The 22,580-nt window shown below is 43.7% G+C and overlaps 1 protein-coding gene across 1 annotated transcript in view; it reads right to left on the bottom strand.

Moving 5' to 3' along the window:
* Nucleotides 1-22,580, bottom strand: part of DGKI (diacylglycerol kinase, iota) — a 323,066-nt gene that overhangs the window by 96,675 nt on the left and 203,811 nt on the right. Inside the window, exons 23-27 of the mRNA XM_006861237.1 lie at nt 18,706-18,785; nt 15,255-15,299; nt 3,461-3,530; nt 1,310-1,350; nt 349-476 (exon numbers count right to left, since the gene is read on the bottom strand). Coding sequence (XP_006861299.1) covers nt 349-476; nt 1,310-1,350; nt 3,461-3,530; nt 15,255-15,299; nt 18,706-18,785 — 364 coding nt within the window. The remainder of the gene's footprint in view (nt 1-348; nt 477-1,309; nt 1,351-3,460; nt 3,531-15,254; nt 15,300-18,705; nt 18,786-22,580) is intronic.

Consider the following 22,580-nt stretch of genomic DNA (forward strand, 5'->3'; position numbering starts at 1 on the left):
GTTGCTGTACTCTACCTCATGGGGTTGCTGTGGATCAGAATCAACTCACTGGCAGAAAGATTGATTTTACAAACATACATGCATAAATGCAAATGGGAGAGTTTTCTGTATTTGTTAGAAATGTTGGTGAGGTGGATAAAGGAAGCTCAGACAAGACACAAATCTGGGTGGAAAGATTGATTCTACATGATTGTAAGAAAGACCTACAAGGGAATCAGCTATACGTGCCCTAAGGAACCACAACAAGAAAATCTCTATTTATATTCTAAAAGAATGTGATGTCATGAGAACGTCCAGGCCACACCAAGCCCAGCTGTCACCCCACACCAGCCAGGACAGCCCACTCACCCTGAGGCCTGCTCCACCACCAGATCCGGCATCCCGGGTGGCGTCCCTGTTTGCTGGGATACCACCATGTCTGGGTCCAGGATGAAAATCTCATCTTGGGAAATCTCCATCACAAAGTGCAAGTGTTCCTAAGGAAGGAAAAGAATTCCATGACATGGCTGATAGCATGCTCAAACCCATCAGTCAAGGAACAGTGGAGCAAAGCATTCTGGGCCTTAGGGAATAATGACGTTCTGGGACACATCTACTGAACAATATGTATTGTCAGCTGGCCCTCTCTGAAGCAGAGGCTGGCATGGCGGGGGGACAGCTGAGTCTCTGTTGGTCCGGGATTCCTACTTGACCTGACTTTAAATAGGTATAATCACAGATGGTCTTGCATCTTCTCCCAAACATGCAATGTGGTCCACGTGAGTGTAAGAGAAACTAGACTTCCACCCCAGGATCTAGGCAAAGCTAAGTGTTCAGGTGAGCAACTGGTTTATAATTAGGTTCAATGCTGTACTATCCACACCCCCGAAGGAGACTTCAGACATGGGAAATATGTGTTAACACCAGGTATAACCATCTTTTCTTCATTACTGAACTCTAAGGAGTGAATTGAAACTACTAGCCTACATACGCACTGTTGATCTCAAACTTGACAACCAGAAATGAACTTAAGAGGCATCCAAATTGGGCTGGGAAACAGTAAAAGTATCAACAGGAATGAAAATTTGGATTGCAGGCTGCTGACAATGTTTACCAGCCTGTTTATTTTTTCTGGACTCATTTCCAGTGTCAAGCTATATCATCTTGAGTCCAGAGATGGACAAACACCTGGAAAGGGATGACAGGTTCATAGCGTCGGCTATAAACACCAGCCCAAAATGAGTAAGTGTTTCAGCATTAAGCCAAAAAGTATGGTGTCAGATAACAACATAGATTTACATGGGAATGGTTCACTTTCACAAGCACTTACCTGAGATCTGTCTATTCGATAAAAGCGGTCAGCAGAAGTTGCTAGAAAAATAAAATTAAATTAATGAGTGAATGCATATGGCGGCCTGAGTGTCCCTTTACAGCCTTCTCTGTCATCATTTTACCTCATGTCACCTGCTCCTGGACAGATTCACTGTAGCTCAGCATACCCAGGACTTTCTCCTATGAGACCCCTGCTGAGGCCTGGAGGGATTCACAACAGCTCAGCACACCCAGGCCTTTCTCCTGTGATTCCCCTGCTGAGAAAGGCTTCCCTTCCCTTCTGCGCATCTCAAAGTCAGTTGTCTTTTAAGGACCAACTCCATTGTTTACTCACCAGGGGAACCTTCCATTCCTGTTCCTCCTGAGTCACACTGAGTCTTACATATCATTGCCCCTACTTGCTAGCACATTTACATTTTATAACTTTGATGGAAATGATCCACTGCCCTCAAGTCGATTCCCACTGCTAGCAACCGAAGGGTTTCCCAGGCTTGTCATCTTTATAGAATAAGATTGCCACATACTTCTCCTGTAGCGTAACTTTGGGGTTAGCAGCCAAGCTCTTTAACCACTGAAACTAAGATACCTGCCTTTCTGATGCTCTCTGATGACTAACTACAGAAATTAGCATAGAACCTTCTACAGAGTTGGGGCTCAATGTGGAGGGGCTTCGGAAAGCTCACGGAAATAATGGAAGGTAAAATAACAGAAGTTTTCTGCTTTGACGTTTTACCCACTGCTGCTGAGTCGATTCAGATTCATAGCAATCTTACAGAACAGGGTAGAACTAAGCCCAAGGGTTTCCAAGACTGTCAGTCGTTAACATAAGCAGACAGCCTCATCTTCCTCCCATGGAGTGTTTGCAAGTTTTGAACCTCCGACCTTTCAATTAGCAACCCAACACTTAACCTACTGTGCCACCAGGTTCGCTGAGTGAAAAACACTAGAAAACACTTCCTGGGTATGTGAGGTCCACAGTGGGGTCAACTTGAGGACTCGGGGGACCAGTGACACATCTGACCTAGAAGGAATCACCTCCCTTTCAAACTCACTTCCCAAGGTCATGGATGAAGGAAGCCAAAATAACTCAAAAAAAATACCATTTTAGCATCCCTAAAATGGAGGTGGACTTTTAGGTGTGCTGCATCCAGGGTTTTCAAGGAGAAGAAAAAACACCTAGGTTGCAAACTTTGAGTTTCTAAAATGCATTTTGATTAGTCTGAATATTAAAAAGAATTATGTTCTTCCTCACTTACATCTGTTGTTTGTTAAGTGGAGTTAAGTTGGTTCCAACCCATCACGACCCTTTATAGGGTTTCCAAGGAATGGCTGGTGAGCTTGAACTGCCAATCTTACGGGTCAAACCAACCTTGCAGTACAGCATATTAACCTGCAGTACCACACCAGGACTCCTTACATCTACCTAACAGAGCCTAAATACGACTGTAAATAGAAAATCTAAAAAGAGCAAACCAGTAGGGAAAATCTCAAAGGGAAAGTGATCCTTTAAGAATCATAAATATTGCACGAACTGGGATTTGTTGCTGCTGTTGTGAAATGCCATCAAACCAGTTCTGACTCACAACAACCCTGAATAGGCTTTCCAAGGAGAGGCTGGTGGGTTTGAACTGCAGACCTTGTGGTTAGCAGTCCAGAGTTTGTCCCCCAACACCATACCAGGATTCCAGGGACTTAATAATCAATCAGAAAATAATTGGACAATCGTATATTCACTCTGTCATCCTCAGCAGATCAGGTATGAATGCCTCTGTAATATTTTTTACCCTAAAAACAATTAAATATAATCTGGAAACGATGACCTCATGAAAATGATATGGAAAAGTCCAGAATATACAAACAACTTCAAATGAGTACCAATCCTGAGTGCATAGGATTCATTCACGGGCCTTCCTTTGGGAGAAGCACTCAGCAAGTGTTAGAACAAAGTGTGAAGCAAGGTCGGTGTCAACTGGACTGATGTAAAGCTGAGAAGTTTAGTCAACTTGATTTGAGGGAAGTGGCTTTGGAAAAGTGAGCTATGAAGGAGCTCATATTGTTTGAAACACAAATACCCAAACACAAGGAGCCACCCGAAGGGTTTCTGAAGAGTCCATGCCACGTACCCCTGGTGGACTATGGAGATACTCACCGTCTAGGAAGCACCACCGTGGGGAGAGCCTCTGAGCAGAGAGGGCCCTGGGGAAGGAGGTCTCATGGTCCTGGAAAGAGACAGACATCCTCATGTCTCCACTGGAGCAAGCGGAGGGATTCCTTCCCAAGAGCACACTGCTTCACCTGCTTCTCAGAGTCCAACCTCCCCTAAACAATGGCCAGCTAAGAAGACCCAGCTACCACGTCTACTAGAAACAGGAAGTCTACTTTGAAATTTACCATTTCATATACCCACATACCCTTGGTCTCCAAGTCCGTTTGGAATCACAGCAAGCCTAGGCGATAGAGTACAACTATCCCCAAGAGAGATTTCTAAGATCGCTGTGGATTCTGATTCCGGTCTCCCTCTTTTGAATTGGCTTAGTCACCCTGCTGGTTGAATTCAGTGAAATCTTGACATCTGATGAGTATCTATTTATGCAAGAATTATGTTTAGCATTTTGAGAATTATATTTTGACATGTGTGAGATCCCAGTTTTACAGAAATGTAGAGTCTTCATGCATTTTTATAAAACGTGTAAAGCTACAAACATCTCTCCATTTGGTGAGAAATGTAATTATAAACCATGAAATTTGAAAATGACTTGAAATGTGTAGCAACATCTATAACAGCTAATAAATAAAGACATTCACAACAACATGACTATCTTCCCTAAGGGTTGGTGTTTGGTGCCATCGAGTTGGTTCCAATTCATAACAACCCTACGTACAAAAGAACAAAACTTAACCCAGTCCTCTGCCAGCCTCACAATCGTTGTTGTGTTTAAACCATTGTTGTAACCACTGTGTCCGTCCATCTCTTTGGGGGTCGTCTTCTTTTTTGCTGACCCTCTATTTTACCAATCATGGTGTCCTTCTCCAGAGACTGGTCCCACCTGATAACATGTCCAAAGTATGAGAGATTAAGTCTCAACACTCTTAACTTCTAAGGAGTATTCCAGCTGTCCTTCTTCCAACATGAATTAGTTCATTCTTCTGACAGTCAGTGGAATACTTACAACTCTTTACTGACACCATCATTCAAAAGTCACTGTCCGGTTGTCCTTGTTCATTGTCCAACTTCCACATGTGTATGAGGTGAGTGAAAATACCATGATGTCAGACATGCCTTAGCCTTCAAAGTGACAATATTGCTTTCCAACAATTTGAAGAGATCGTTTGCTGCAGATCTGCCCAGTGCAATACATTGTTTGATTTCTTGACTGCTTCTTCTATGGGCATTGATTGTGGGTCCAAGTCAAATGAAATTCTTAACAATTTCAGTCTCGTCTCTCTTTATCATGATTCATCTGTTGTGGTGACTTTTATGTTGAGGTGTGATCCATACAAAAGGCTGTTGTTGTTAAATTCTGTTGAGTCAATTCCGACTCATAGCGACCATAGGATTTCGAGGATCGGATGGTGAGTTTCCATTGCTGATCTTGTGGCTCAAATTGACCTTGTGGTCCAGTACTTATCCTACAGCACCACACCAGGACTCACACAAGGCTAGTAACTATTTTAAATTCTCTTCACTTTCAACAAGCAAGGTCAAGTCAACTGCATATCGCAGGTTGTTAATGAGTCTTCTTCCAGTCCTGATGCCGCATTCTTCTTCATAGAGTCCAGCTTCTCAGACTATTTACTAAGCATACAGGTTAAACAAGTACGGTGAAAAGGCACAACCCTGACACACACGTGCCTGATTTCAAACTACTCAGTATCTCCTTATTTCATTTGGACGACTGCTTCTTACTCTATGTGCAGGTTCCCCAGGAGTAAAGTATTGTGTTCTGCAGCTCCCATTCTTTGCAACGTTGTCCATAACCTGTTAAGGTCCACACAGTTGAATGCCTTCGCATAATCAGTAAAGCACACATAAGCATCTTTCTGGTATTCTCTGCTTTTAGCAAAGAGCCATCTGACATCAGCAGTGATATCACTCATTCCAGAGCCTCTTCTGAATCCTACCTGCATTTCTGACAGCTTCCTGTCAATTCATCTCTGCAACTGTTTTTGAATTATCATCATCAAAATTTGACTTGCGTGTAATATTAATTATATTGCTCAATCATTAATTTCCACATTCTGTTTGGTCATTTACCAAAAGAGGTTTCAGCACCAAGGACAATTTTCTGAATTTTGATGCTGATTGTGAAACATCTAAAAAATATATTGTGATTTCCCTTGGTAGAAATTGACACGGGAAGAATAAAATAAAATAAAAATACTCAATGTGTCATTTAGAAAAATCTAAAGATGCATCACGCTATTGTTAGAATATTCAAATTGGATATGGTTTCATTTAATCATCTGCAGATTGATTTATTGCCTTGGTCACCTGACTAGCTTGCAACACGCAAGCCAACTAAGACCTGGTATAATTGTATAATAGTCTTTACGTGCCGGAAACCCCTGGGAAAGGCAGACATTTAGTACACTTGACTGCTAAACGAGTGGTCACAGGTTTGAATCCACCCAGAGGCATCCTGAAAGAAAAGCCTGGTAACATCTTTAAAAATCAGTCATTGAAAACCTTAAGCAGAACCCAGTTCTGCTTTGACACACTTGGGGTCACCAGGATTAGTCAATCAATGAAATAAGTGCTTTCTGTTTTATTTTGCTTTGTTTCTAGCTTTAGGTGCAGGTGTCTGGCTGGCTGGGGAGTCGGGGTGTGAATGACTGTCACTCATTCCTTTAACATATTTTCTGTCCATTTATTCACTCTCTACATAATCCAAAGATCACGGTGATTCTGTACAATAAGCAAAGGGCAGCCATTTAAGGCCACCAACTGTTTTGTTGGAGACAGGTGAAGCTTTCTGCTCCCACAAAGATTTCCAGCCTCAAAACCTTTATACAATGTCACTATGAGTCAGAACCAAATCGGGGGCACTTAACAACAACAACGACATCTACTCCAGAAAGCAACAGACATAACTCAACCTCCTTGACAGGGCTCTTGTTTAAAGAGGGTGTCATGGCTTTGCTTGGGGAAGGGCACATGGAGATGTTCCCAACCCTTTACTACATCTCCAGATATAGATGTGGATGTAGATCCAGCCGTCCTTGAATTCCCAGTAAGGTTCAGTCCAACAGGGTGGGTACACCGCATGTCCACTTCCCTGCAGAAAGGTTGGAATGCTTTCAGTGGACTACGAAAAAAGATTCAAATGCTACTAATTTACATATAAGTAATAATCCAAAACCCTATACAGGGTTGCTATGAGTCAGAACTGCCTGGATGGCACATAACAACAACAACAACAAATGTAGGCCAGGGGCAATCCAATGAAATAGATTCTGATGAGCAAAATGCCTTGTTGCTGTTAAGTGCCAATGAGTCGGTTCCAACTCATAGTAACCCTGGACAGGGTTTCCAAGGACAGACTGGTGAGTTTGAACTGCCAACCCGGCAGTTAGCAGTCCAGTGTTTATCCAACAGCACCACACCAAGACTCCTAAAATTCCTTGTTTTTGTTGTTGTTGTTAAGCACTGTCAAGTTGGTTCTAACTCATAGCAACCCTGTATCGGATTTCTGAGGCTTTAAATCTGCAGAAGCAGACAGCCTCATCTTTCTCCCTCGGAGCAGCTGGGGGACTCAAACTGCAGACCCAGTGGTTAGCAGTCCAATGCTTATCATATAGCATGACACCAGGAATCCTAAAATGCCTTAGCGATACCTAAACACTCAGAAAAACAGGACCACATTTCATTCACACAGTTCTGCATCAGCACATCATCATCTTATCTGGACACACAGTGGAGTTCATCCTGGGTTTCAGAGGAGAGAAACTGGACAGATTTTTAAGAGTGGACATGCAACAACAACCAATCTGCATTAAACAAAAGCTGAAATCATGCCATTTGTTGGTGTAGAGCTTATATGCTCAATCTCAGTGGACATTCCAACATCTCTTCTCATAACGTTGTTGTGCCGTTGAGTGGGTTCTTGCTCATGTCAACCCTGTATGCGGTTCTGAGTCTGTAGATGTCTGCGGGTGCAGAAAGCCTCACCTTTCTTCTGCGGAGAGGCTGGAGGGCTCAAAGTCCAGTGCTTATCCTACAGAGCCACTGCACTCCCATAATGTTATTGTTAAGTGCCACAGACTCGGTTCCAACTCATAGCGACCCATTGGGTTTCCAAGAAACAGCTGATGCGTTTGGACTGCCAATCCTATGGTTCAAATCAACCTTGTGGTCCACTGCTTTATCCCACAGCACCACACATTAGGAACGATGTAACTGCATCAATGCGGGGTATGGTCTTTATAGCTGAAGTCAGTTATCATCACCAACAATGCTTTCCAGTCTACTTTAGTTCACTGCCCTCTCCCTTCTCTGTGGAATAGCAACTGTACTGGCTGTTGTAGTTAGGAGACACTGAGTTGGTTCCAACTCACAGAAACCCTATGCATCATCCTCACACTCACTGCTATGTGTGAGCCCAATGTTGTGTCCACTGGGCCAGTCCATCTCATTGGGGTCTTCCTCTTTTTCACTGATCCTCTACTTTACCAAGAATGATGTCCTTCTCCAGGGACTGGTCCCTCTTGATCACATGTCCAAAGTACATGAGATGAAATCTCCCTATCCTCATTTCTAAGAAGCATTCTAGCTGTACTTCCAAGACAGATTTGTCCCTTCTTCTGTGCTAAGTTTCTTTCCACTTGAGAATTTGGGTTGTTGGTGTTAACAAAGCCGTGACTCCTTCATATTCCTGTGACATGAGATTTTGATTACTCTTTTCAGTGTGTGTCTATTAAAGCCAATGAAGGTAGATGGTATGAAGAAGGCAAAGAAGAACAAAGCCAGGTCTTGTCTTCACAGGTAGGTAACACACTACCAACAACCACAGGTGCTGTCCAAGCCCCTTTCTGGCTCCAATTGTTGGTGTTACTGAGGGTTTGATTTACCAAGGTTCATTTCCTTCTCCTAAGGAATGGCTGCTTTCATTCTGATATCAGTTTATTTCCTGGCTATTGTCAAAAGCCATCAATATCAGTGAAAGGATTTTGAGTAGATTGACAACAGAAATGGAGTCTGGGAATGAAGATAGCAGAAGGTATTAAGTATTGGCAAAGCAACTGGAAGGTTCTGTTCACATTTAAGAAAGCCCTTTCCTTCCAAGTCTGAAATTGTGAGTCCAGTCATCTTTGATCTAGGCAGCAGCTTTCAAATAGTTTTGACACTGATATATGGCTCAGACATACCAGTAGGCACAGCCTGAACTACACAGCTCAGTTGTAAGAAACCAACGTTGTGATGTCAAGGAGAGGTTGCCTGGACTTGCTTTCTTCTTTCCCTTTCTTCCATTTCTCGTCCCCCAGCTCTAGCTTCTCCCCTGACTCATCTCCATGCTCTGGCATTGAAGGACATGAAGCAGTAATCTAGGAAAGCTATCAAATCATTCTGACTTCTTTTCCCTTTACAGTATGTTCATTATTCTACATCTGAGAATGTCCCATAAATGTAGCTCTACTTGTAGTTTATCTTCGTGGTTTAACCAGGTTGGATTCAAAGGGTTCCAGGAAAAATGGAATTGAAAGATAATGGAATTTTCCCAGGAACTTTTCGAAGCTCCCTGGTATATGAAATAAAATTTAGACTATTGATATTTTGTATTCATCTCCCGAATACTCTTCATTTGAAAATGCTTTCCCTGGCATTTTATGTGATGGGTGGTACAAATGATTCATGTGCCACAAACTGAAAGGCAGGAGGGTTGAGTACACCCAAAGGTACCTTGGATGGAAGCTGTGGTGACTTACTCCCAAAATAGCAGCCACTGTGAACTCTATGGAGTCCAGTTCTACTCTGACACACAAGGGGCCGCCATGTGTTGAAAGTGACTTGACGTAAACTGGTTTCACAGGAGAAGAAGTATGGACTCCAAAGGGCCATCTTGGGTGGATAAAAGCTCAATGGAAGACTAGGAATGGCAACATTCCCACCACTAAATACAAATGCTAATGGTCAGAAAAGGAGCTCTGGTAGTATAATGGTTACGAGCCGGGCTGTTATCCTTAAGGTCAGCAGTTCGAAACTACAGCTGTTCTGAGGGAGAAAGATGAGGTTTTCTGCTCCCGTACAGATTTACAGCCTTGGAAACCCTATGAGTCAGAACTGAATCCACAGCATATAACCACCACCACCAATGGTCAGAAATACCCTTGAGTTATAAATGCAACATATGAAAATAGATCTACATATAATGCCAGATAGTACCAAAGGACAAACTGAAACATATATACAAGAACATCTGCTCTTAGATACTTAAGAAATGGGATTGCAAGGATGCAGCTAAATTTCAGACAATAGTCACACAATTGTTGGAGCTGTGCCTCAAATCATCAAATCCATAGCTCTTGAGGGTAATGGAAGGCATCTAGACTTCACCGTCCTCGCAAATTGCAATAATCAAATCAATGATTCATCAAACAGATAAGATATGTGACTTGATCATATTGAGATCTGTTCAAGTTTTTTTTTTTTTTTTTCATGTAAATGTTGTGATTTAGATGAATTTTAATTGTCGTTGTTCTCCAATGGAAGCAAGCAGAATGACAGGACCTTACACATCCCTCTACTCCTTTCCGTCTCAAATGTAATAATCATCTAAGATTGCATGTACTTTAAAATGAGTAGTATTAACTCAAAATTCCTCATTTCAAAAATCTGGGATACGTGAATTTTTTCTTTGGATATATGCTAATGGAAAAATCTGCTTCTCATGCTAAAAATATAGCCACACCACAAAGCAAACCTGCTGTTTCGCATATTTCTGAAAGCCAGCTGGCATGCATTCTGTGTAATTGGCAGGGCAATCATCGGCACCCGTATTTGGCTTGCACTGACCAGCCTTGCCCTTAATTTACAGTCAATTACTCAGAGCTGCTGCGCCCATAATTTAATGATGGCATGGCAGCCCCGTTACATACTCCAGTAGGTTATCCAGTTAAACCACACTCACCTAGCATTTAGTTCTACCTTCACTGTGAATGAACATCTTGTCCTTTCAGATATACGCAGAGGCAAAACTGTAGTGTCTTTAGCTTGTTTCAGATCATAATGTTGGGACAACAGTCACCGTGCTTTGAGACTTCCCTCTTGCATACCCCTCCACATTTCTTATCTGTTAGCCCTGACAACTCCCCATCTGACCCATCTGTTCATTCTCTTTCTCTCTCTTTCCAATACCAAGTTCTACCCCCATTTCTCCTCATTTGGTGAGCAGGGATGTGCAGAGATTCGTGTTTACGTGTCTCAGCTCAACTAGAATTCTAGTGAATACTCTCATTTTTCTCTTTCAAAATGCTTCCACCTTAAACATCCTTTAGTGCTCCACAACTACTGCACCAGAACACAGAAATGGGATGTCTGTTCGTAAACACTGCTTTGCAAGATGATGAATAGTATTGGCATAATCACCTACTGCCATCAAGTTGGTTCTGACTCACCATGACCCTACAGGGTAGAGGAGAACTGTTCCTTAGTGTTTCTCAGACTGTAAATACTTAAGGAGTAGACAGACTCATTTTTCTCCTTTGGATCAGCTGGTGGGCTTGAATGACCAACTTTGTGGCTAGTGGTCCAATTCTTAACCCAGCGCTCCTCCAGGTCTCTTTTAATGATATCATAGAAGATGGCAATATTCCAAAATTTTCAAAAGCCCCTGTTTTTGTGTGAGAAAGTCCTCCAATAATAACAACCATACCTATCATCTATCCATCCATCCATCCATCTCTATATCTATCTAGCTAGCTAGCTAGCCATCATCTATCCATTATCTATCAATCACATCTATCTATCTATCTATCTATCTATCTATCTATCTATCTATCTATATAGCTAGCCATCATCTATCCATTATCTATCAATCACATCTATCTATCTATCTATCTATCTATCTATCCATCACATCTAGCTAGCTAGCTAGTTAGCTATCTACCTACCTAACTATATTGGAAGAAATATAACCATAATGTTCCTTAGAAGTCAGGATGGCCAGACTTTGTCTCTCTTACTTTGGACACGCTATCAAGAGGGACCAGTCCCTGGAGCAGTATATTATGTTTGGTAAAGTGGAGGTCGACCGTAAAGAGGAAGACCCCAGGTGAGATGGACAGGCACAGTGGCAGCAGCAGTGGGCTCAAGCGTAGCAATGAGTGTGAGGATGGTGCAAGACCAAGCGGTGTTTGGTTCTGCTGTGTATGGGGTCACTATGAATCAGAATTCACTTGATGGCACCTAACAACAACATCGATTCATAGAAAGATCCTATTACCATCGAGTTCATTCTAACTCACAGTGTCCTTGTAGGACTGAGCCGAGCTGTGCTCTGGAGTATCTGAGACTGCATCTTTAAAGGATGCAGATGAACACATCTTCACATATGTCTTCCATGGAGCATCTGGTGGGTTTGAACTGCCCACCGTTCTCTTAGCGGCTGAGTCCTTAACCACTGTAGCACTAGGGTTCCATGTAGTTAGACAGACAGATAAGGAGCAGCACTTTGCCATATCTGTAACAGTAAACAGGTTTTGCCCTAGGCATGTTTTAATTTAATTCCTCACTTCGAGGCATTTCACACCGCTTCACTCCAGTCCTAAGAAATCACATTCTTCAAAGTTCCTAGCTGGTCCCTGCCCTTCTCGAAGACAAGATAAATGAATCCCCAGGATGCCTCCTCAAGCATGTTTCACCCCATCCATCAAAGGACTCTTCTAGAATCCAGACAACAAATGGAGATTTCAGAGAAAGGCGAGAGACAGGTCAGGAGAGCCAGTGCAATCAGATGGTACATCAATCAAATATTTGTGAGCAACTGCTGCTTCCTAGAATTTAGGATGAGACAGGCTCTGCTGGAATACAACCCGGGCAAACCCTCCAGAAGAGCAGCAGGTATGTAGGCAAAAACAGGTCAGAGGATGAGCAAACACACGCCAACTAGACTTAGATGCTGCCAAGAGTTCTTTCCTATGGGAATGAAAGATATCTGTGCAACTCAAGGGAGTACCTAGGACTCTGGGAAACTCTATTTATAGGAGCTATCTCAGCCATTCTCATGCTATGTTTTAAAGTAAATGAGTTCTTATCACGGATGAATCTATTATATACCTGCTATTTAATTCCACTGTACACATCTTCACTAAGCACACATCTTTGTGTCAACTACATTAGTGTGCCCTCCCCCTGAACATCACCCTGGAAAACAGGAACCCGTCCTTCTCCTGGTACCATGCCCATGTTCCCTTGTCATTCCACCTTCCCTAGCTATAGGGGTCTCCTCTAATTTCTGTTACTACGTCTTCTCCTCCTGCTTTGTAAATAGTCTTTCTTCTCCTTTTGGGAGAAACCTTTGATTTCAAAGGTGGCACAATCTGGACATTGTGGGACTGGGTAAAGCTATGTCGTGGGGAGTTCCCTTGGGCCTTGAAAGATGTTTAGCAGCATCCTGGCATCTACCCAATAGTAGCTAGTAGAACTATCTCTCATCTGCAACACCCAAAAATGTCTCCAGACATTGCCAAAAGTCGTCTCTGGGGGACAAAGTCTCCCCTCAGCTGAAACTAACTGGATTGTTGTATCTGCCTGTATTCCTTAGTACATTTATAACTTGAAGTTAGGAAGGGTTAGAATGAAGTCCAGAGAGGGAGAAGAGAAGGAATTATCAGTAGTATGTGGTCTCAGAAAGCCTATTCATGGAGCTTGTTGATAGAGTTCAAGTTCAATGTCTCTCTGAAGTCTGGCTGGTCTTCCAGGCTCAGGAATATCCTCTCTAGCCTCTCCATTACAGATGCCCTGATATGCACACTCCACCTTGGAGACGTGGAGGCAGGGATTTTCAGCAGGCTATAAATACCCAACATGTTCTGATAGCACCTTGTAGGCCTCAGTAGATTGACGCAGGGTGTAATTTCTGAGCATGGCGCTTGGTTGGCGATCCACCCTGGCTTGGGGCAAGACAGAAACTGAAGCAGTGAAGTGCTTAAGTGAGCAGGAGCTGACGGCTCGATAACAAGGTGTCTCTGGGCACCTGGACACCTTTCCAAACACTGTTTTCTTAAGTCCTCCTAGCCTTAGAAAGCAGTCAGCTAAAACGCTGGCTCTACGTTAGTGAGCTGCCAGGGATTTCTCAAGCTTTTCTTTTTTTAAAACTTACTGGGTTTTCTTCATTCTCCCACAGTTATTTCCGCGAGCAGATTTAATACCAACGCATATACAGGTGTTGTTGTTGTTGTTGTTAAGTACTATTGAGTCAGTTCTGACTCATTGCAACCCTGTTTAGGGTTTCTGAGGAGTGGCTGGTGAGTTTGAAACACCGACCATGAGGTTCAAAGCGGCCTTGAGTGGCTATCGTAGGGCATCAACACTCCCATATACAGGTAAGGTCACTTAAAAACATTTCAGACCTGTTGTTGTCCTTGATTCTTTCTGCCACAGCCTCTACCTATTGGATAAAAGTTCTTCTTAAGGTCACACACTGCGGGGAATTCCTTCCCGGGATGTCATTCTAACCCTTCTGAACACCAGGCTATGAGTGTACCAAGGAATACAGGCAGATACACCATTCCTCCCCTACAGCCCCACCAAGACAAGACTTGAGATTCTACTGCTATCAGCTTCTGAGTGAGACGAGAGGACAAAAGATTGCATGGCTCCTGGTCTTGTCACTTTCGGCATGAAACAAAGAGCCCCTCTCTCCCATGCATGTTAGAAAAATTCTAGAAATCAGTCTGTGACGTAAAATTGTTGGCACCTGTTCTGTGACTCCCATGCTGCCCTCCCATCAGGGACGGATGCAGGAGCCTCCCATACAAGGGAGTGCAGGGGGGCCACTGTGAGGGGCTTAATGTGCCCTAGGCAGTGCTGTTCAGTAGTGAGCAATCTATTGGGTGAGGAGGTGGCTGGAGAGTCTGGGAAGACACTGAACTCCCAGGATCTGCAGAGAGAAAGGAGACCTGGAGGTTTCCCTTTGTACTTGAAGGAAGTCATGTAAGAAAGCAAGCAGACGGGCTTTCGTGGAACCTGTCCTTTGGTCCAGGATGAAATAATCAGATTGCATTTTAGGATTTGCCCTCGATGGTGCGGGAGCAGGCAGCTCTTTTCCCTGGTCGCTAATGGCGGCCATCTTGGACGCTGGAAGCAGAGGTGAAACTGGCACAAGGAGCTCGGAGCAGAAAGTGCTGCTAAAAAAATGGTGCATGAGCCGTGACTCGGAGGCCCATGAAGCTCACCCGGACCTGGACTTGTTCACGACGTGGACCAAGCGTCGCTTTTCGTATTAGGGTACTTTGAGTTGAGTCTTCTGCATCGGTTTCTGAAAATGTGTCATTGTATAGCCTGTTCCAAATGACCTGGGAGAAAACCGCAGTCCAAGATTGTGTTAGACTAAAACCCGGCCCATCATCAGACTCAACTCCGACTCATAGAGACTCTGTAAGACACAGTAGAATGGCTCCTCAAGGTTCCTGAGTCTGTAAATCTCTACGGGAGAAGACAGCCTCATCTTTCTCCTGCAGAGCAGTTGGTGGGTTTGAACCACCAACCGTAGAGTTAGCAACCCAATGTGTAGCCCACTGTGCCACCAGGGCTCATGTGTGCTGGGCTAAGACGGTCCAAAGTCAGGAAGATGCGAAGGACTCCCAGTAGCCATTTCAATTGGTCCTTCCCTGGGTGAACTCTACCTCGAGGGAAGATGTGGACTGTGAATCAAAATGAGACAGGGACTGAAAGAAGTATTTCTCTTGGCTGGGAAGTGGGAATAAGGGAGTCAACGATGCATTACCTGGTAATGAACTCTCTGGGAGTCAGAAGAAACGGACTGCAGGTCCTAATGAGAACATGAAAAAAAAAAAAAAAAAAAGGAGAAGAGAGAGAAAAAATCCATACCTTTAAATGAGTTTGAGTAAGCTTCCCCCACAACTCTATCAACTGAATTTCCAATGCAACATAATTTAGCCCATCTACAAAGTCTCTGTTGTTCTTCGGTGCTGTTGAGTCAATTACAACTCGTGTGACCCCCTATGTGCAGAGCACAACTGCTCCATAGGGTTTAACAGCTCGCCAGGCATTATTGCTTAAGCATCTTTGATTGGGCTTGAGCTACCAACCTCTAGGTTAGTAACCCAACACTTAACCATCCGCATCACTTCAGAGAGTATCCACTCACCCAAATTCATCCAACTACCTACTTTGATGGTAGTTGTTGTTAAGTGCTGTCAAATCAGTTCCAACTCAGCAATCCTGTATAAAGTTTCCAAGGAGTAGCTGGTGGGTTTGAACCACCAACTTAGTAGTTAGCAGTTCACTGCTTATCCTACAGTACCATACCAGGACTCCAACAAACGTAGTATTGCCCTCAAAGTAATAAAAGCTGACCAAGTGACACGAGAGAAAGGAAGGTCACTTTGCTATTGAAATTTATAATCCCAAAGATAGTTTAGAGGTGAGAGATGGATGATGAGTTTCAAGAATAGAGAAGACCTAAAGTAAAACCAATTTTGTGATAATGAGCAGGGGTTACAGGCAATTTGAACCTGCACCTTTGCTCATAAAGAAAGCCCGTTTGAATACTCAGAAAAACTTGCTTTGTTCAGACTTGACAAACACTGCCATACCATTGTGATTTTACCAACAACTGGCTTGACAAATACACAGGTTCTCTCAGACTGCAGAGAGAAAACATCTTTGCACTGTCATGAAGTGCAAATTCCTGAGCTTTCGATTATAGTGGCAGCAGATTCTGAAAGCCTCACTCCCTTTTAAAGCGGTATAATGAAGAAGGTGTCCCTGTTGCCCTGGTCCGCAGGTATCCTTGCTAACAAGGGAAGTGACTGGGTTTAGAGAAGTAAGTCAGCATTCTGGGTACCTTATGTTGAGCCTGCTCCCCACAGGACTTTGTCATCTTACTCTGTGTGACCAAGTTAGGCTTAAAGCTTTTCCTCTTGATTTGTAGAATTCTCTCTCTCTCTTTAGACAATTTCTTTTAGCTGAATATTAGCATGCCATAAGTTTGATTTTGACAAAGTCAATTAAAAAGTGTCTTTTGCCTCTGTGAAGAAGGCTTGTTATCAAAGTTATCCACATGTATTCTTTTATTTAAGAAAAAGGCCAAAAGGTTTGGCACCAATCCCTATGAATGTTTCTGTGACAGGTTCTAAATGAAATGCAAACGCCAGTTTGAAAGATGAGATACTATATTTCTGGGAAATAGATTGAGACCAGAGTCATGATATTAAAAAGTTCAATAAACTTAATATGTTCCAGAAGATAATCCTCTGTAAAAACAGCAAATTGAAGCCACAAGTTCTCACAGAACAACTGTGTACTCTTCTATCATCTGTATCAACAATCAAATTTTCTCTAAATTTGGGACATTCACAATGCCATGTCTGTCTTCAACAATGCTAGCGGGGCAGACTGGAATAAGTTTTCACATCAATGCATACCTTCCATCCAAATGTATTTCCACCAATCAGAAGTAGGCTTTAGTGTTCAAAGCTAAGTGGGTACCACTTTGAAGGGTTTGGGGGCACAGTGGCTTAAGCATTGGATTGCTAACGGAAAGGTTGGCAGTTCAAACCCATTAGCTGCTCCACAGGAGAAAGATGAAGCTGTCTAGATTGTTGTTGTGGTTGTTAGGTGTTGTTGAGTCAGTTCTGACTCATAAGAACAACACTTTGGACAACAGAACAAAACACAGTCTGGCCCCGCACCATCCTCACAGTTGTGATGTGTGAGCCCATTGCTGCTGCCACTGTGTCAATGCATCTCAGTGGGGGTCTTCCTCTTTTTCTCTGATCCTCCACTTTACATAGCATGATGTCCTTCTCCAGGGACTGGTCCCTCCTGACAGGTCTGAAGTACAACAGGTGAAAAGATGCCAGTCTTGCAACCCCTGTGGGGCAGTTCTACTCTGCTCTCTACGGTCACCAAAGTCACAATCGATTCGAAGGCAGTGGACTTGGTTTTCTTGGACTTGGCATCTGCTTACTTGTGATATGTGCTTCTGTGTAAAGTGCTGTCCTGAAGACGTGGTCTAGCTAAACGCATCCACCAGAATCACCTTAGCAGCTTCAGATACACAGAGGTCTGTCCTCACCCCTGAAAGATTCTATTGTTCTTTTTTCATCAAAAAACCATAAAGAACTTGCTATATTCCTCCCCCCCTGCAGTCTGTGAAGTCCCGGTGTGGCTGTAAGTAAGGTAAGCGCTCGACTATGAGGTCGGTTTGAATCACAATGTCAGCAGTTTAAACACCCGCTCCTCAGAAATTCTATATACGGTTGCTATGTGTCTAAAATGGAACCGAATCCACAGCACTTAGCAACAACAACAAATTTTGGGATGGGGACAATGAATATTTAAAACTTTGCAAGTGACACTAATGCCAGTTGTCATGATGACTTTGTTGCTGAAGTTCAAATTCATGACATCTCCGTGAAGAAGACCTGGAGCTGGGCCTCATGAAGATGGAAGGCCTGAGGGGCAGTTCTCCTCCATCCTGTAGGGTACTTCTGTTGTGGGGTAGTTCTACTCCGTCCAGTGGGGCAGGTCTATGTCCTCCTATGGGGCCACTATGAGTTGGAATGGACTTGGAGGCAACGGGCACTCAGGCAGAAGACTCGATGCTCCACGCTCTGGGTTTGGAACACACTAGAACAACCTCACCTCGTAGCTAACTCTATGTAATCCTCACCCAGGTCAACCTCCTCAAAACAGCCAGAGGCGCCAGGGTCAGAAGCACCCTTAGTGGCACAGCTGTGTATTCAGCTGGTAACCAAAAGGCTGGCAGTTCAAAACCACCCAGCGGCTCTTAGCTTGGAACGCTGGGAGAAAGAGCTGGAGATCTATTTTCATGAGGAGTGCAGACCAGATGGCTCAATGGGTAGCTCCCCTCCATCACAGACTCACTGTGAGTCAGAACAGACTCCACAGCTCCCAGCAACAAGGGGAGAAGACGTGCTGTGTGCTAAAAGATCAAGACCACGGCTGTCATCTTTGCAGAAGCACACTGCCACATCTTTCTCCTGAGGAGCACCTGGTGGGTTGGAACTGATCACTGGTTAATAGCCCAACACGTAAGCACTGCATCACCAAAGCCCCTTGACTTAAAGGACAAGGCGGCCACGTTTCCTTCCGGCAACGTATGGGCTTGGGAAGCAGATAGGTGTGGTTGGTGCTTGTTTACAGAAATGAAAACCTGAGGAGCAGACGCAGGGACTGAATAAACTCACCTCCTGCAGACGGTCTATGTACATGCGGCAAGTCTCCAAATCGCAGTCCCCACGCACAACAAGAATGCCCAGAGGGATGGCTGAGGGCGAGGAAAAAGAAACATCTAAAACATCAGGCATGCTTACGACCACCCCACCCTGAGCACGCCCAGTCTCCTCCTCCTCCTGACTGACAAAATATCCTAAATACGGGGGCGTTTCCATGTCTGATTTTATCCAGGTCAGCACCCTCTCTTCCCCCTCATCTGGGCACTGCGGCACACCTTCTTGGTCCCCGCTGTTCCTGGCCACCTGGCCTGCCTTGGATTTTACTTCAGTGGTCCTAATAGAAAATGCCATGTCCAGGGAACAGGCGGTTGGCAACACCAGAGAGTTGACTATTACCGACAGATCATTTCTGCCTACATTTGCAATATAAAGTAAGGGGGTACAGTCCCCAGGAATCAGAAAATGCATTGATTCTGGATGCGCACTCCTTTCCCTTCTGAGTGACGGACGTGGACGTTGGCAGGGAGTAAAGGTCGATTTGCTCTAGTCCCTCTTGGTCAGACTCAAGCTACCCAAAGCACTGATGCCACCTGGTGGCAGACATCAGAACTACAGTCATGAGATCACAATTTTTTTTTAAGTTAATAGAGCGTTCACATCTTAAAATCCACCTGACTTGAGAGATTGTCAGGGACAAAAGTGGCAACAGTCAGGCATGAGGAGACCCTAAACAACAGCACAAGCTAAGCTTTACACAGAGTCTGTAAACAAACAAATAAATTTAAAAAACAAACAAAACTTACTGCCACTGAGTCTATAGGACAGAGTAGAACCGTTCCATAGGGTTTCTAAAGTTATCAATTTTATACGGAAGCAGGCTGCTTCACCTTTCCCCTGTGCGGTGACTGGTGGGCTCGAACCGCCGACCTATTCGTTAGCATGTGAGTGCTTAATCACCGCCTCACAAGGACTCTTTTATAGAGAGTTCCTGGGTGGTGCAAATGACTAGTGCATTGGGCTGCTAATTAAAAGACACTTGGAAGAAAGGCCTGGTGATCTCCGTCCAGAAAATCAGCCACTGAAAACCTTGTGGAGCACAGTTCTACTCTGACCCCTGGGTCTCCTCGAGCTGGAATCGACTCAGTAGCAACTGGTTCCCAGCTAAGTCATGTGACTTATAAATAGATCCTATTTCTTGTTGTTGTTAAGTGGCGTTGAGTCAATCATGACACACAGCAACCCTGTCTAAGGTTTCCAAGGAGCAGCTGGTGGGTTTGAACTGCCGACCTGGTGGTTTGCAGTCCAGTGCAGATCCTAGAGCTCCACACAAGGAGTCCCTGAGAAATGGCAAATTGGCAATAAATATCTCCCAGATAAAGACTGTTGTTGTTGTGAAGTGCCATCAAGTCGATTCTGACCCAAGAGACCCTGTATAGGGTTTCCAAGGAGCAGCTGGTAAGCTTGAACCACTGACCTTGCAGTTCAAATGACTTTGCAGTCTGACACATTAGCTCACAGCACCATACCAGGACTCCCAGATAAAGATTGTTGTTGTTGTTAAGTGCCATCGAGTCGGTTCCAACCCATAGTGACCCTGGTTAAGGTAGAAGCGTCTGGTGAGCTTGAACCGCCAACCTTACAGTTCAAACGGTTTTGCAATCTGATGCATTAACCCACAGCACCACACCACTCGGGGGTAATTCCACTCTGTCCCATGAGGTAGGTATGATTGGAAATTGACTTGGTGGTACCCAACAACATTTTTCAGGACTCTGGTGTGGTGCTGTGGGTTAATTGCGGACTGCAAGGTCGACAGTTCAAACTCACCAGCCACTCCTCTGAAACCCTATACAGGGTCGTTACGAGTTGGAATTGACTCAGAAGCACTTAACAACAACACAACAAAACAAGAGACCCAGCAAGCGGACCCAGCAACTCGCCACAGGTTTGGGGAGTTGCAGTCTGGCAGAATATAGTCCCCTTCATTTCCAATATACACAGAAGTACCAAAGTCTGTATGATAATGGTGCATTTTGAAGGGAAATTCAATTACGCAATTCCCTCTAAGTAGTTACCAATCATTCCCAGCAAATACGAAGTAGATCCAAATAAGGCAAACCGCTGAGAAGGAACAGAATACAGATTTCTAATACTTGATGAGAAGCTCCAGGAGCATAGTGGTTACGAGTCAGGCTGCTAACCTCAAGGCCAAAGGTGAGGCTTTCTGCCTCTGTATAGATTTACAGCCTCGGAAACCCTGTACAGGGTCACTATGAGTGGGAAAACGAATCCATGGCACATAATCACCCCCACCAGTAACTGATGAGTGATGAAAAAGAAACAAACCCAAAAAGCTAGAACATTGGAATAGAAAGTAAGACCGAAATTACAGAAACGTAACATAGCTGTAAGTAACACGAGAGCCCATATTTGGATCTTGCTTAATAATAATTCCTCTAAATTTCAAATGTGCAAATGCAGAGAAGTGGAATTTAATCAGTATTTATTAAGTTATAAAAATATACACAATATACTCAAGGTCAGCAGTTCAAACCCACCAGCTGCTCCTTAAAAACCCTTACTCATGATAGTCAGTACTTACTCGATTGCACTCAACAACAGCAACACAACTCATAGAATATATAGGAACTCTGGTGGCTGAGTGGTGACGCAGCTCAACTGCTAAAAGAATGATCGGCAGTTCGAAACCACTAGCTACCATAAGGGAGAAGGATGTGGTAACCTGGTGCCATAAAGCTCAGACACCCCAAACCAAATTCAGTGCCTGTGGGTCTATTCTAACTCGTAGAGACCTAGAGGACTAAGTAGAATTACCTAGATGGTTTCCAAAGTTAAAGATCTTTACAGAAGCAGACTGCCACGTCCTTCTTCTGTGGAGCGGCAGAACACTTTAACCCCTGCACCACTGGGGCTACACTGGGCTCCCTATGTGTAAAGATTCTTACTGTTGATGTTAAGTGCTGTCAAATTGAGTCCAATTCATAGCAACCCTGTGCACAGCAGAACAAAACACTGCCTAGTCCTGTGCCACGCTCACATCATTGTTCTACCTGAACCCATTGCTGCTGCCACTGTGTTAATCCATCTCATTGGGGGTCTTCCTCTTTTTTGCTGACCCTCCACTTTACCAAGTATGATGTCCTTCCTCCAGGGACTGGTCCCTCCTGATAACATGTCCCAAACATGAGAAATAAAGTCTGGCCATCCTGGCTTCTAAAGAACATTCTGGTTTTACTTAATCAAATACAAATTTGTTTGTTCTTCTGGCTTTTGGTGCTTTTAATATTCTTCTCAAATACAGTAACCCAAATACATTCATTCTGCTACAGTCTTCCTTATTCATTGTCCAACTTTTGCTTGCAGATGGACCATGGTTTGGGTCAGGTGCACCTTGGTCCTCAAACTGATATCTTTGCTCTTGAACACATTAAAGAGGTCTCGTGCATCAAATTTGCCGAGTGTGATATCTTTTGATATTTTAATTTCTTGACTGCTGTTTATATGAGTGTTGATCGTGGAACCAAGCAAATTGAAGACTTTGACAACTTCAATCTTTACTTCATTGATCATGATGTAACTTATTGGTCTGGTTGTGAGGATTTTTGTTTTATTTACCATGAGATACAAACCACACTTTGTTCAAGAGCTTCATTGTGGTCTTTGTTCTTCATCAGTAAGTATTTTAAGTGCTCTTCACTTTCAGCAAGTAAGGTTGAATCATCTGCACATCACAAGTTGTTGATGAGTCTTCCTCCAATCCTGATGCTATGTTCTTCTTCATATAATCCAGCTTCTTAGATTATTTGCTCAGAATACAGACTGAATAAATATGGTGATAGAATACAACCCTGGGGTACACATTTCCT

The sequence above is a fragment of the Chrysochloris asiatica genome, unplaced genomic scaffold (assembly GCF_000296735.1).
Source record: "Chrysochloris asiatica unplaced genomic scaffold, ChrAsi1.0 scaffold00041, whole genome shotgun sequence".
In the NCBI taxonomy this organism is placed as follows: Eukaryota; Metazoa; Chordata; class Mammalia; order Afrosoricida; family Chrysochloridae; genus Chrysochloris; species Chrysochloris asiatica.